At 36.2% G+C, this 14,909-nt stretch overlaps 3 protein-coding genes across 3 annotated transcripts in view; 1 reads left to right on the top strand and 2 right to left on the bottom strand.

Moving 5' to 3' along the window:
* Window positions 1-6,099: 6,099 nt before the first annotated feature.
* On the bottom strand, window positions 6,100-7,284 carry LOC123272900. The gene has a single exon (XM_044739920.1). The coding sequence runs from the start codon at window positions 7,282-7,284 to the stop codon at window positions 6,100-6,102; it is 1,185 nt and encodes a 394-aa protein (XP_044595855.1).
* Window positions 7,285-10,509: 3,225 nt separating this feature from the next.
* Window positions 10,510-11,433, top strand: LOC123272898. The gene has a single exon (XM_044739918.1). It carries the CDS (start codon window positions 10,510-10,512, stop codon window positions 11,431-11,433), a length of 924 nt encoding a protein of 307 aa, XP_044595853.1.
* Window positions 11,434-13,027: 1,594 nt separating this feature from the next.
* LOC123272897 overlaps window positions 13,028-14,909 on the bottom strand; it is a 5,903-nt gene continuing 4,021 nt past the window's right edge. The window contains exon 3 of the mRNA XM_044739916.1: window positions 13,028-14,816. Within this exon, the coding sequence (XP_044595851.1) occupies window positions 13,028-14,816 (1,789 nt within the window). The remainder of the gene's footprint in view (window positions 14,817-14,909) is intronic.

Raw genomic sequence — 14,909 nt, 5'->3', positions numbered from 1 at the left:
TCGCTGCCTTTCGAAAAAGGAGTACTAGATAATTTTTCTCGCGCACATATTTCACAGTCCAACAATTTTTCATTGCCTTTCAAACTTAATCCATGCACTAGTCCGTCCTTTGCCATTAGTTTTAAGTCGCGTTCGTTTAAATGTCCCAACCTCTCGTGCCACTCATCTATCGCACCCCTCACATGCTTCGCTTCGATATTATTTACCCTGCACTGTCTTACATAATAAATATTTCCGATAGGATCGGCTCGTATTACAGTTTCATTATTTTTGTCCAAAACTATCGCATCGTTTTTACTGAATCTCACTTCATACCCGTGGTCCGTGGCTTTTGACACTGATAACAAATTAGTACGTAAATCTGACACGTATAATGCGTTTACTAGATTAACTGCACACTCTTCGCGCCCAGTGTCTACACTCAACTTAATGTTACCTGTTCCTTTTATTAGTACTTCCATTATTCGCAAGCATCAGTTCATTATCCACGTACGAAAAATCCCGGAACAAATTCTTATCGATGCACATGTGTGCAGTACAGCCACTGTCGATGCACCACTCGGCTCTAGTCCCCTCTCCGTACATTACCTTATCGATTGTACTTAGCATTGTCTTTGGATTTTGCGAGTCCGATGACTCGTTATCGCTTTGCTCCTTTGTATGACGCGCACTTTGTTTATATCTCGTATCGACCTTGGTTCTACAATATCATGCAATGTGGCCTTTTCGACCACAGCGGTAGCAGTCTGTTTCAAATTTATTTTTACGGCTTTTATCGTCGCTCTTTTTCTTTTGGTATGGTTTATTTTTCCATTTGTGTGCATGATCCTCTTTCTTTATATACATAGCTCCCTGGTTCGAGGCCGTTTCCTGATTTCTTCTCCCTTAGTAATTTTCCAATATTTTTACTTTAAGAATTTCGGTGTTGGGTAGTTCATCCTTGGATTCAATTGCTGTACGAAACATAGTAAATGATTCAGGTAAGCTATATAACAATAGGATTGCCAATATTGTGTTTACTCCAATTTCTTTAAGTTTCTTCACTGTATCAAAGAAATCATTTACATGTTTTTGGAGGTCACCTTCCTCCTGTAAACGTGTTAATACCAAATGCTTTAGCAATGATGCCTTCCGTGCAGGTCCCCTTGATTCATAAGTCGACTTCAACTTATCCCATATCTCCTTAGAGCTTTCCAAACCGTCCAGCGCAATTAACTCGCTTGAACTCAACGCTAACAGGATGTCCGATTCAGCCTTGCCATCATTTTTGATCCATTTTGCTACGTCGTCCGCCGGTTCCGTTGGTTTGCGGATATCTCCAGATACATACCCCCAAAGGTCATTCTTTTTCAGAATGGCTCGCATGTATATCTTCCATGTACTATAATTATCTCCCGTTAACTGATCAATTTTTATGGACGCTGCCATTTTCTGGCACGCATGAATTTTTTTTTTTTTTTTTTTTTTTTTCACAACACTTTATTTAGTTATTTATCTTGTAACGGGTTGTTTATGCCTGTTCATTGGCCCCTTAATTAATTTAATAAAATATAACAATACCTAGTGAAAATGATTCTAAATTAACAAGGGCGCCACCAGGATTTTGTATCTCGGTTCCTGGAACCGGAAACCAGAGCTGAGCTTATAATCTACAGGGAGAGAGAGTGGAGGAAGGTGATCTGAAAGAAATAAATTTTTATTTAACAATATATCGATATTTATTAACCATATAAAATAACAAATGGTGATCACTCACGCACTCACACTACAATTAACAACTTAAGACTACAGCCTAACTAACGGCTGACCAGGACCTCTTAAAATTAACAGCCTAACTAACGGCTGACCAGAACTTCTTAAAACTAACAGCCTAACTAACGGCTGACCAGAACCTCTTAAAACTAACAGCCTAACTAACGGCTGACCAGAACTTCTTAAAATTAACAGCCTAACTAACGGCTGACCAGAATTTCTTAGATAACAGCGAAGCACTCCGCAAAGAGACTAATCATATGCGAAGGAACGCTGTTAACACTCACACACACATAACCCACGCGTCTTCACACATATAACCCACGCGTCTTCATACACACTGACTCTACTTTACTTTTTACTTCCGAACTTATAAAATTGAACTCCAAAACTTACAACGTTAACTTTACTACAATTTTTCCAGTCATTAGCTCGCAATTAAAATCGTAAACAATTTCCACTATTAATAAAACAGAACCTTCAATAACTTCGGATTAAAACGACGCCTTAGCTTCTTCCAAAATTAACACGAGTTTAATACTCAACATTAAATAAATTTTTAAGAACATTCGACGTAAAATTTTACTCCAATTTCAACTCGTAATTTTATTTCTTAAATCTTTAATAAATTCTTGAGAATACTCTTTATAAAATTCTAACTAATTTTCTGGGACTTAATCCATGCCGATAAATGTTTTTATAAATAATTCCAATAAAATAATAATTTTAGTCTTCAATAGTTCAATGTATAAATGACCACGTGGAATTTTTCGATTTATAAATAATTAATAAAACAATTTTTCTCAATGTAAAATAAATTCACGAAAAATTATCCACGGGTAATTCGATCTCAATGGCGTCGAAACTCAGTAACCGATTCTCAATAAATAAAATATTTTTAAATAATTAAATAATTTCCAATAACAAATTATATTAATAAATGATAATTCAATAGTTATAAATTGTAATGATAGTCCAATTGTTACTTTTATATTTTCTGCGTAATAAAATTCACAAGGAATTTGCGCGCTCAAAATGGACGCCGTTGTTCGTAACTGCGTAGCACGATTTGGACCTCGGGTACCGAATACTATGTCGTGTCGATTGGAACCTCGATGTTCAGAATTTAATTAATAAAATAAATTTATTTGAACCAATCTAAAATGTTAACAATTATCAATTGGCCAAATTAACAAATCAATTACTCACGACTTCCAAACCCAAGAGGTCTAGAACATTCCTCGGGTATGAAATCTGCAAGAAGAATGTTCAAACTGCTAACGAACCAAATTAATTAAATAAATAATTATTATTAAGCACAATTATTATAAACAATCGAATTACCAAAAATTAAATTAATAAATGAGAAGTAGTACTATTAATGAGCCGGGTATGCACCCCAAGAGTCAACAAAGAGGCAAAAGTCTCAATACCTTAACAAGTTATATACTTGAAGAAAACTCTGGTATCGAATCGGCTTCCTTCTTTTTGGATACTTTGGCTGGTGATGTTGCTTCAATGGACACTGCATTACTTCTGATTTTCTGCAACTACTCAACTGACCAAGAAACCCAAAATTTCCCCCACTTAATGCTAGTCGGGTCTCGAAGACCGAGACGCGCCAGTACTGCGTCGAATAATTATCACGCGTGTGCAGTTTTACCGTCACAGGGTAAATAGCCCTGTTACAATCTTTACTAGGGCGTATTCTCCACTGGGCCCATAACCTGATGAAATAAATAGACGCAATTTCGGGATATTACAAATTTATAAGATGGCAAGGATAATTAGTAATATTAGCACTATAAATATACATAGATAAGCAAATATAAAATAGACCTATTCGGTACGAGGGCTTATGCCAGACTAACTCATTCGTATTTACAACAAGGTAATTATAATAAGGCCCTTAGGTATTTATATGATTCATTATCGATGAGCTCATGTCTTTCGTACCCTCAACAACTTTGTTTTGTGATTTTACAAAAATTTCTAGTAAACCAAATTACAAACAATGTTTGTAAATCTCAAAGATTTTTATTGAAATTCGACAAACAGTTTTGTAAAATTACAATACAATTAGGATTTTTACATGAAAATCGTAAAATTACAATACATCTTACTAACTTTCCTGACATCTTTTGAAAAATTACCAAAATTGTTTCATAACTTCGCAGTAGTAAACATCGATTTGTAATTTTACCCAACATTTGTTTTGTAAAATGATTGTAATTTTACAAATATTTTTAACAGTGTATATACCCGCCCGGGTAAAAAAATTATATACAGGGTGTCCCAAAACTAACGGACGCTATTGTAGCATCTGATGAAAAAAATAATTCTGAGTCGAAAAGTCCTTAGCTGTTTTTTAATTAACCGCACAGATAATTAATTATTAATTAAAATAACGTCTCTTTATTTGTTAGAAAGAGAGCGCCATTGTCCAGTTAAGTATGTGCCAAACAAAGACACAACTAACTGTATGACTAACTAGCTTCTATAGCTAACGTAGTCACACACATTTACTAACACATTCACACGTGCAAGCGTCTTTGTTTGCAACGCACTTGACTGGACACTAGTGCTCTTTCTCTAACGCATAAAAGGACGTTATTTTAATTAATAATTAATTATCGATGCGTCTGATTAAAAAATGGCTAAGGACTTTTCGTCTCAGAATTATTTTGAGTAGTATAGCTTGGAGCGTTCGAGATATAGACAATGTAGGAATCTGCATTCCCGACAGAGTGGTTTGTGTCCATGCTAAATTATCGATCATATTGTCAACCCTTTTTTATCATTTGAGCATATTTTTAACCCTTCTTATCGACTATTTTAAATTTTAATTTCCGCCATTTTCCCGCCGCTTTGAATCCGCCATCTGGTAGCCGCTATTTTCCGCCATTTTTCCACACCCTTTTTGATCCACCACGTGGTAGCCGCCACGTTTTTTGACTACGTCACTCCTTTTGGCCCGCCATCTAGTAGCTGCCATTTTGACCATATCTACAACCCTTTCACCGTCATCTCTCAGCGATTCTACCGCCATTTTGTCAGCCGTTTTGTAACCAAGTCCTAACTTGTTAGTGACGTCATTTTCTGATGAAATTTTTTTTCTGATGCAACCCTTTATGCGCAATTTACCCCCACTTTTTCATCCCCATGGTGGTGGTGGGGGTTAACGATATAAAAACAACCACAACACCGTTATTATGTTTTCGGTTGTGAACTTGAGCACTTAAGTTGAGAAGATGGAGATTTTTATTGATTTCGAAGGCTTCTACACGCTCGATGGATCTTTTATTGTCAAAGAGCTCGCTGTTATTTCGCTTAGCGATGAAATGGATTTTTTAAGTACTGCTGCGTTAGCAATTTTCGAACCACCAGCTGAGTACACCAATGAATTTATGGTCTTGGAGACCAAAGATTTTTTGTAGAGAAACCATGGCATCAGATGGGATGAAGGATCATTCTTTTATAACGAACTTGAAGAAGTGCTGCGAGAGATTCTCAAGCATAAAACATACATTTATGTTTTGGGTGAACAAAAAAAACATTGGCTTGAAAAAGTAATTAATTTTTCATCTGAAGTAATTGATTTAGCAAATATGAGATTTATTAACTATCTTGAAGACTTTGATCCCATCCAACCGTGTCTCCTGAAGAAAAATCACTCAAGGAAAAGCAATTATGCTTGTGTCTACGAAACAGTTCAGAGAATGAAACGTTGGTTTCTCAGCTGTTGGGGCCTAAGTCCATCGCTGGAAAAGTCATTACAGCTTTTTTATCAGTTCCAGTCTTTAATCAAGATGGATCCACAAGATGTTGCTTGTTTAGATGAATCTTTCATACTTCAATTCACTAAACACGAAATTGATGCTATATGGTCAAAGCTACCTCATCACATGAAGATGGACTCAAGATTTATCGACTATACAAGATGTACAGAGCATTTTAAGACTATGTATAATGATGTACTCGATGGTCCTTATCCATTGAAGAACTGCTATGAATGTAATAATAAATCTTTTTTATGAGCTAATGTATCTTAAAATAATTATTTTAATAAGGTTTTATAAATAAACAATCATTAAATTACAAAGTGTTTTTTATTAATTATTTTTTATTACATTAAGTTTATTAATTATTTATTTTATTACATTAAGTTTATTAATTAACACAGGTTCAATAATTTTATTTAATTCTTGTATTTGTCGGTGAAATCGTTCTCTATCTCTTGCTGCTTGTTCCTATGGACCTTTCCTTGCTTGTCTGGATGCAAAGTCCCACACATACATGTAATGTATGGTAGGCTTAGGATCAAACTGTACCATTAGGTAAGTTTTCTCACAGTGCTGCTGTGGGGTTGTACTCAATCATTCGGTCATGAATTATCAAACAGTAAGCAGCAGTTTGATTTGAAAACTGTGCTGATGATTCAAACTCCAGACGTATATCCACAGGCCCAGACTTGATTGACTCGTTCTGCTTGGAGCAGTCAATTATATACAGAGATGCTTTATTAAGAAAATCTTTCTTAGCCATTAGCGGTTCAGCTTCTTTTCCATAGTAAGCACTTTGAAAATTTTCGTACATGTCATACATCAAGGCGTACTGATTATTCGTAATGTTGAGGTTCAAATTTCCATATGGATAACTCTGAGAGTTCAAGAACAGCTTAACATCTCTTATGCTGCAGAGATCAAATTCGCTTGGATTTTGATTTGATTGATTCTTTCTTGCTGTTTGAAATCCAAGGATGACAAAACGAGGTTTCTCGAGTTGATTTGTTGTTTTGATTGCCCAAATGTGCTTGGTTGTAGCTGGTTCCCAAGTCCGGAAATTGATTGGGATAGATGGATCAGAGGTTATAGAATTCAACACCTCAATTTTATACTTGTCAGACATTGTTATATACGGTACAATCCACTCAATTTTTTGAATCGTAATTTTAACATTTTCACTCTCAGCGGTAACAACATAAGCATTTTGATCAGTATTTGATCTGATCAGTATTAATTCATGCTTGGCATTCACAATAACTCGTTGATAATCTTCAGCAAATCCGAGGATAAAACTCAGCGGTACTGAGACATCAAAGTAGCCATTAGCATCAGTCAACTTATTATTATCTTCATTAACAATCCAACCAGCATTTTCTAGAATATTTTGCTGTCCTGGACTCAGAGAAGCGTACCCTTTCATAACACTGGTAATGCCAACATTCTCACATCTATCAATTTCTACACCATTCAGTTCATAACGTATCTCTTCAAACATATGACAGACAGCCATGTTGATCATCTTTATAGTAGCACTCACAACAGTACTATCAGCTTTCCTCATTCTTCCATAAAAATGTAATGTGCTCTTGCTTGGAAGCAAGCACAGATCTTGATGCTGAACAGCAATCCTTATTTCATCACTGTTGTTAAATGTTGATGATGCGTATGGTAGGTGTGAATAAGCTTCACAGTGGGCAATAGACTCATAAAGAATAATCGATTTTTTTATATCTAAGATTTCCGCCATGGTATCACACAAGCTAAACAACAAAAATTTATTTTTATCTTGTGAATTTTCCACGTAATTTTAGTCCTAGACTTTTTAGGAACTCTGCGTTCTGACGTGTCAACACTTTCAGAGCTCGATGAGGACTGATAATCTTTGGACATGCTGCAATCCTTTTATACCCACTACCAGTCTTTGTCTCATATACGATACCCATTACAGACTTTTTATATGCAGTCTTATCGTAATAGTCTTGCCACAGAAATTTGCTATTCTCTCGTCCTGGTCAACAATGCGGAGTCTCACGTTGTGTATTGCTCGTACGGCGACTGGCAGGTAAATGATGTTTGTTGATACCTCTACTATTTCATATCCTGCTGGAACTCTCGGGAAAAATTCATGGATTGTGTGATTCTTCTCACCATTGATGTATGATCCAGTAGTTATATTGCACTCGACTCTCAGAGCATTGATTTTTAATATTTTGACTGGTAAATCAGATTTATGTGCTGTGTTAGGTTCAAGCATGCGGTTGGTAAATCCAAGTAATGATCCAATAGAATCGTCAGGTTCAAAATTTATATACTGATCACATTTTATTTCACTTCTCAACTCATTGTTGTTTGCTTTTAAAATAAAACTCAGTTCAGGTAATGCTTTGTTTATATAAGTTTCGATATCTTTAAATTCATAACTCCCTGTTGGTATAGTTATTTCTTGAAATCTATTGATTGTACTTCTCTTGGATCTTTTTGATGACACATAGAATTTATTAGCACCATCATCAATATTTGGTATTGAATTAAATGTTAGGAGCTTAACAAGTCTTAACAAGCTTAACAAGAGCTTAACGTTGGGAAATAATTTGCCTCCAATACGGAGGAGTTTCCAGATAGTGTCAAGGTAAATGACTCCGCCATGACTGACGCTTGTAGTCCCGAGTCACTTCAATTTATCGTTGTCCAGTCAGGAATTTTAAACACAAATGTCCACATATGATTGTATCAAAGTCTTGATATCTTTTATGATTGTACTTTACGCTACCAACATCGAGATATTCCATCAAGTCTTGCGGAGATTGTAGATTACCAAAATTGTCAAAGTAAATTACTTGATTATGATTTTTTTTGTATGCAACCCAGTGAGTCCCAGGTCCAAGTTTATCATCCAAATTTATTATTGCTGATTCATTTGTTTTAGGTCCAGATTTTGGTAAATCATTTCTCATTAAAACTCCACGAAAATTTGGAATTTTAAGCAGCTTGGCATATTTTAATAAATCAATGTTAGTCAGTGTTCGATGTGGTAGCTCTACTGGTTTTTTGAGTTCTTGCAGCCAGCTCCCTCTGAGTATGGTTTCAGATAAAGTCCCATACCACTGCGGTAAGGTTTGATGTATAATCCTCTACCTACAGCTATTTCCTCCATCTTCAAGTTGTAACGTTTCTTTTCAACAAGTTGATTTTTAGCTGCGCTTGCATCGTTCACAGCTTTTGCAATACCTGCAGCTCCATCTGTCAGAGCACCAACCGCTGATAACCCTTCAAACAGGCGAATCAAGAATGGAAGTAGTCCACCAATCTTTGACGGAACTGGTAGAATACGAGGCAATCGAACGTTTTTCTTCCCACCAGCCTTCTTGACAGCCTTACGGGCACCTTTAAGAGCTGTTTTAACTGGATCTCCACCAGGCTGCATGGACTTTTTAGCTTCATCAACAATCTGTCTCAAAGCAACATCCTTCTTCTTGGAAGTCTTGAGCTTAGTTGTCTTTCTTTTGGCTGTCTTTCGTTTGATCATCTTACGCTTTGTTGTCTTTCGCTTCGTTATTTTTCTTTTCGTTGTCTTTCTTTTAACAACTGTTTTACGCTTCGTTATTTTTCTTTTAATTGTCTTACGCTTGGTAATAGGTTTTTCTTTTTTAAGACCCATACCAAAACGTCTTTTCAACTTCATGATTTTATTTACACTCCAAGCAGCAGCTTTTTCAGCAATAGCAGTGTCTCTCGCTTGAAATCGTTGCCACGCTTTCTCTGCAAGAATTTTATCAGCTTCGTGACGAGCTTCCAAATTTTCACGATTTTTAGAGTAAGCTATATCGTGTTCCTTACACGCGTCCAAAGGATTTATACCTGAATCACCTCGAGCCCTTGGCGTGTAACCGAGAGATCTGGGTTCGATTCCCAGTCTGGGCTGTCTAATTATTTTTTTAATTATGGAAAAATTCCCACTGAGTAGGTCCCCTCTTTCCCCTATCCGTTCTTTCCCAACTCCCTTAAAATTTGCTTTAATATGGCTCTAACCTCTTGGCTAACTTTGTACCTGGACCACAGTACTGATATCCTGGTATGTGAAGTTCAAGTGGGAGTTTGTTGATTATATGGTTGACAACACCTTTACCACGTCTGCTCTCAGACATGAAACATCAAAGACTGACTTGGTGATCTATATAACCTGTATTTATACCTCCAAGCCTCAGAATTAATTGAGCAGTCATGGAGTTTAAGAAACCAAGAGCTCAGTAACCAGTTATCGACTTTGATCAAATTGTTCAAGGGACCGGTGTGAAAAAACTCAAACGACACGGTGCTTTGCTTCCAAATAGTGTACGTGTGGACCATATTTTGTGGACCATCAAACTGTGGAAAGACGAATGCTCTGCTGTCTCTTATTGTACATCCAAACGGTTTGAGATTTGAGAATATATATCTCTACTCAAAGTCTCTTAACCAACCAAAGTATCAGTTCCTGGAGACACTGCTTAAACAGATTGATGGTATTGGATTCTTCACGTTCAGCGAATATGAGGCTGTAATCAAGCCTGAAGTTGCTAAGCCTAACTCCCTGATAATATTTGACGATGTTGCTTGTGAAAAACAAGATCACATCAAAGCTTTTTTCTGTATGGGTCGACACAAGGATGTTGATAGCTTTTATCTTTGTCAAACTTATACACGAATACCTAAACATCTAATTAGAGATAACGCAAACTTTCTCGTTCTGTTCCGTCAAGATGAAATGAATTTGAAACATATTTATGATGATCATGTCAATACAGACATGTCATACAACTCATTCAGAGATTTATGCTCGGCATGCTGGAATAAATATGGATTTGTCGTAATAGATAAAGACAGTGAATTGAATAGTGGCAGGTATCGAAAAGGATTCGACTGCTTCATTAGTATAAATTGAGGTACTTTAAAGTGTGATAGTCATACATACTGTAGACTTTAACCAGTCAACATGAAGCTTGAAGAAATTTCAAAGCAGAAAGATATTTTACATCAGATATCTCAAGCCAGCGATGCTATCCGACGGAAGCACAAGATGTTGAAGTTGGGTAAGGATACAGCTGAAAAAGCCATGGAGGAAATGTTCAAGCCTATTGTCACACCACTTCAGAGTATAGTTGAATCTTCAAAGCTGAAAAAAGAAAATATTAAAAAAGAAGAAGAAAACCAACAGGTTGAAAACCAACACGTTGAAAAACAAGAGATTAAAAAATCTTTATATGATGATCCAGAAGTATACAACAGTTTAATGACGGATGATGAAAGTTCATTTAACAATACAGCACTTGATATTGTCTCACCATTATCAACAAGTACTCCAAAGCCTAAAAATCCTCTTCTCACTAATTATTTACAACGTTTAAGTTTAAAACACAAAAATAATGTCATGAGATATGAAGTACGCAGAAAACATGGTGAAATATATATGGGTGATTCAAATATTTCATTTGCAAATGATACAATAACTGTCAAAGAAAGGAATTATCCAATAACTCATGGGTTGTTGGAATTATTGTTTACAAAAACACCAAAAGACACGCTTGTCACGCAAGATGATAAGACAAAATATTTGGAAACTATCCAGAGAACAAATACTCACAGGAAAAGTTATGATTCAAGCAAAAGTATTTACATTGATTCAACAAACAAGTATAAGAAATATATTGCTGATTTTGTTGAAAAGCTTGGTAGAGGACTACCAAAATTTATGATTACCACCAAGACACCTATGGACTATGTATACTGGGATGATCCAAATGAACTAGTTGACCGTTTGCGACTGTTGATGGCGTCTCAAGCTGCTGGGAATCCAAGTCACACGAATGAAATCATGTCAATTATTGAAGAGCTTAGGGAAGCTGGAGTTATATATTAAAAGCTTCTAGAAAATTATTTCATTCAGACGTTGACAGTCAAAGTGTTCACAACTATGAGCATCGATATATTTGGACGTCCACTGGACAATGACAAGTCAGGTTAACGAGGACCAGCTGGTAGAGGTTTCAATGCAACTTCTGATGGAAACTATAACATTGAGAATAAAAGACTGTGCAATCTCGGTAATCCTTTAAATTAACATGATGCTGCGACAGTGCAATTTGTACGGAGACAGATGTCTGAACTGAATAAAAGCATAGACAGTGAACAGAAAGAGATTATTTCACATTTACACTCTGAAATAGTAATACTGAAAGCTACTATAATAAATTTGCAGACGACTATTGAGGACGTTAAAGCAGTAGTCTCCACTCACCAGAATAATATTAAATATCTCATTGAGAAACTCAATGGTCGTCAAAAAGGCAGTGATAGCTAAAGAGCTTCACAAACCAGCTCGCAGGAACTATAAACGTCGTCATGTTGACATCCGAGGTTACGATGAGACTTGGCAAGCTGACTTGGTTGAGATAATTCTATATGCAACAGTCAATAAAGGATACAAGTATCTGCTTACAATAATAGATATATTTTCAAAGTATGCCTGGGCAGTTCCACTTAAATCAAAAAGTGGTGTTGATGTTACTAGTACTATGAAGTCTGTACTCCAGCAAGGTCGTGTACCTAAGAATCTCCATGTTGATCAGGGTAAAGAGTTCTACAACAAAGAATTCAAAGATCTGATGAAGCAGCACAAGATAAATCTTTATTCAACATTCAGCAATCTCAAAGCATCTATCTGTGAGCGTTTTAATAGAACACTTAAGAATAAAATGTGGCGAGAATTCACAGCTCGTGGTGGCTACAAGTGGACTGATATATTGGAGGACTTGGTGAATACTTACAATAACACCAAACACAGTACCATCAAAATGAAACCTGCTGATGTTACCGCTGCTCAGGAGAAACAACTGCTTGAAAAAATCTATCAACAAGTTAAACCAGTTAAACCAGTGTCAAAAAAGAAAAATAAATTCAAAGTTGGTGACAAGGTTCGAATCAGCAAGTATAAAAATGTATTTGGGAAAGGATAGACCCCAAACTGGACGACTGAGATTTTTACCATCAAGACAGTACAAAACACAAGTCCAACAACATACAAGCTTGTGGACTACCAGGATCAACCAATACAAGGCGGATTTTATGAAGAAGAACTCAGCAAAGTCAAATGTCCAGATGTGTACTTAGTTGAAAAAATTATTAAGAAAAGTGGAAATAAATATTATGTTAAATGGCTAGATTTTGATACTAAACATAATAGTTGGATTAATAAAAATGATTTATAATAAATATATTTATTAAAAAAACTTAAATCTATTTATTTACAACCTTAAATTAATTATTTACAATCTTAAGTCTAAGTAAGGTAAAAGCCCCAATATATGATCATGTACCAGTATATGATCACTCCATGTATCTGTATACCTATATTTGTGAATATAGATATACAAATACATGGAGTGATCATATACTGCGTACGTGATCATATACTGGTACGTGATCATCTATTGGGGCTTTTACCTTATTTACAATTATTTACATTTTCTCCTTTTAGCTGGTGGCTCTACATCTGCTTTCTGGTAGCCCCATGGAAGAGTATCTGTAGGGTCTCCCAGCAGCTGACGTTTTTCATCATCCCAGCTCAGTGAAAGCTTATTTTGTTTGATAGTTTTGACAACGTGTCTATTACTTCTTATCAAGAATTGCTCTTTACAAATATTTACATGATCTAATAAGCAATTCTTAAAGTCATCAAACGTGATGGTTCGCAGTGTTGATCCCTTGACTTCCTTGGCTCTCTTTTTCACCTCACTTTTCTCGTGTAGCTTAATTGCATACAGCTTTGCTCTGAGGCCAATAAACTCTGACACAATTTTGCCATTGTTTTCGTCCTTCATGAGCCCACGAACCTTCTTATTCTTTTGAGGTATGCCATACTCGTTGTTGATTGGATAGTCAGAAGTATCAAACTTGTGTATATCACGTTTGATAACTTGAAAAATATCAGACACTTTGAAGTGATAGATGAAACTGTCCGTGTCGGCATAGAGTAGTTTAGCAGCGTCATTGTCAAAATTCTGCTTAACATATTTATAATGAAAATCATATACAAAGATCTTGGACAAATCAAGGATACTGAAACCGACATAAACCGGTTTATTGAAGTAAACGTTCAATTTATTCATCTCAACTATTACTAGATTTTCCCCAAAAATCGTGAAGCTGTTAAAGTTTGATTTTGAAATCAAACTTTTTGCGCCATATCGACCAAGCCACTTGTTCACTAGATTGATATCCTTGTGTTTACGCACATTCTCCATGGTCTTACCAAACACTGCGTTGTTCATGAGCTTGAAAAAGTTCTTTTCAAACTCATTGGCAGCATTTTTACGACACTCGGTATTCTTGTCGACGTAAGGTTTGAGCCATGGTGACTGCGCAAACTTTAATACTCGGTGAACTTTTACAAGTTTCATCCCGAGTTGCAAGCACTGTTCCAAGTTCTTGTAATGAATAACATAATTCATTTTTGGATGCAATGTTGTAGCTAGCTTACGAGTCTGGCTGCCTGGTGGAGTGAAGTGTTCTGGACACAATGGCATGTCTTTGTGGAGTTCATGTAGATCTTCAGGATACTCCAAGTCAACCTCAAGTACATATCCGATGGATTCATCAGAGTTGAATATTGATGAAATATTCTCCTCGGTGATCTTCTCCTCCCACTCGAAGGAGCCTTGAGGAAGAGACATGCTCATTGCAGCTCCGTAGAGGTTGTTTACGTCCAGATACATGATGTAGGACTCATCTTCTTCAGGATTGAAGTCTTCACCCATGTAACGGTTGTTAGCCTTGGAGTATCGATTGGCGCATTGAGATACTCCACCACGGAGACCTTTCTCAAAAAACAGTATTTTTTCGGGGTCTAGTAATAACTCAAGTTGTACCCCTGTATGTTTGAGCATGGCGGAAAAAGCAAGTCCTGGAGCAGTATAATAATGTAGAGCGTCTAACTCATAAGTTTTGTAACAACTTGCACGGAAATTTTCAAAGATATCTTCCAATAGTAAGACATCTGTTTTCAGATAGAGATCAGAGTATTCACCGAGAGTCTGTATGTTGAATTTATTCCAAACTGTTTGAGCAAACGAGTAGTCTTCGTCACTAATGTGTTTATCACTCAGTCGAGAGTAAAAAGCTTGACTCTCTGGTAGTTCAGTCTCGTCTAATTTTTCTAAACTGTCTACGTATTTATAGGGAAATATTCCCTTGCTCGTTAAAAATTTAAGTTGTTCCGGGTCAGAGAGTACAAAACTTGTCGTGCTATTGATTTTCGTAATGTCATTGTCCAGTTAGAGGCCCATGATGAAAGTTTGTCAATACTTGATGCCATGAATCCTAAATGAGTCGATGAAT

This window comes from Cotesia glomerata, linkage group LG10 (genome assembly GCF_020080835.1).
Source record: "Cotesia glomerata isolate CgM1 linkage group LG10, MPM_Cglom_v2.3, whole genome shotgun sequence".
Classification (NCBI taxonomy): domain Eukaryota; kingdom Metazoa; phylum Arthropoda; class Insecta; order Hymenoptera; family Braconidae; genus Cotesia; species Cotesia glomerata.
The sequence above is the reverse complement of the archived record's forward strand: the minus strand, read 5'-3'. Positions and strand labels throughout refer to the sequence as shown.

Excerpts from the sequence above, each read along its gene's own strand:
- LOC123272900 (XM_044739920.1), bottom strand. The coding sequence starts at position 7,284 with ATGGCGGAAATCTTAGATATAAAAAAATCGATTATTCTTTATGAGTCT.
- LOC123272898 (XM_044739918.1), top strand. The coding sequence starts at position 10,510 with ATGAAGCTTGAAGAAATTTCAAAGCAGAAAGATATTTTACATCAGATA.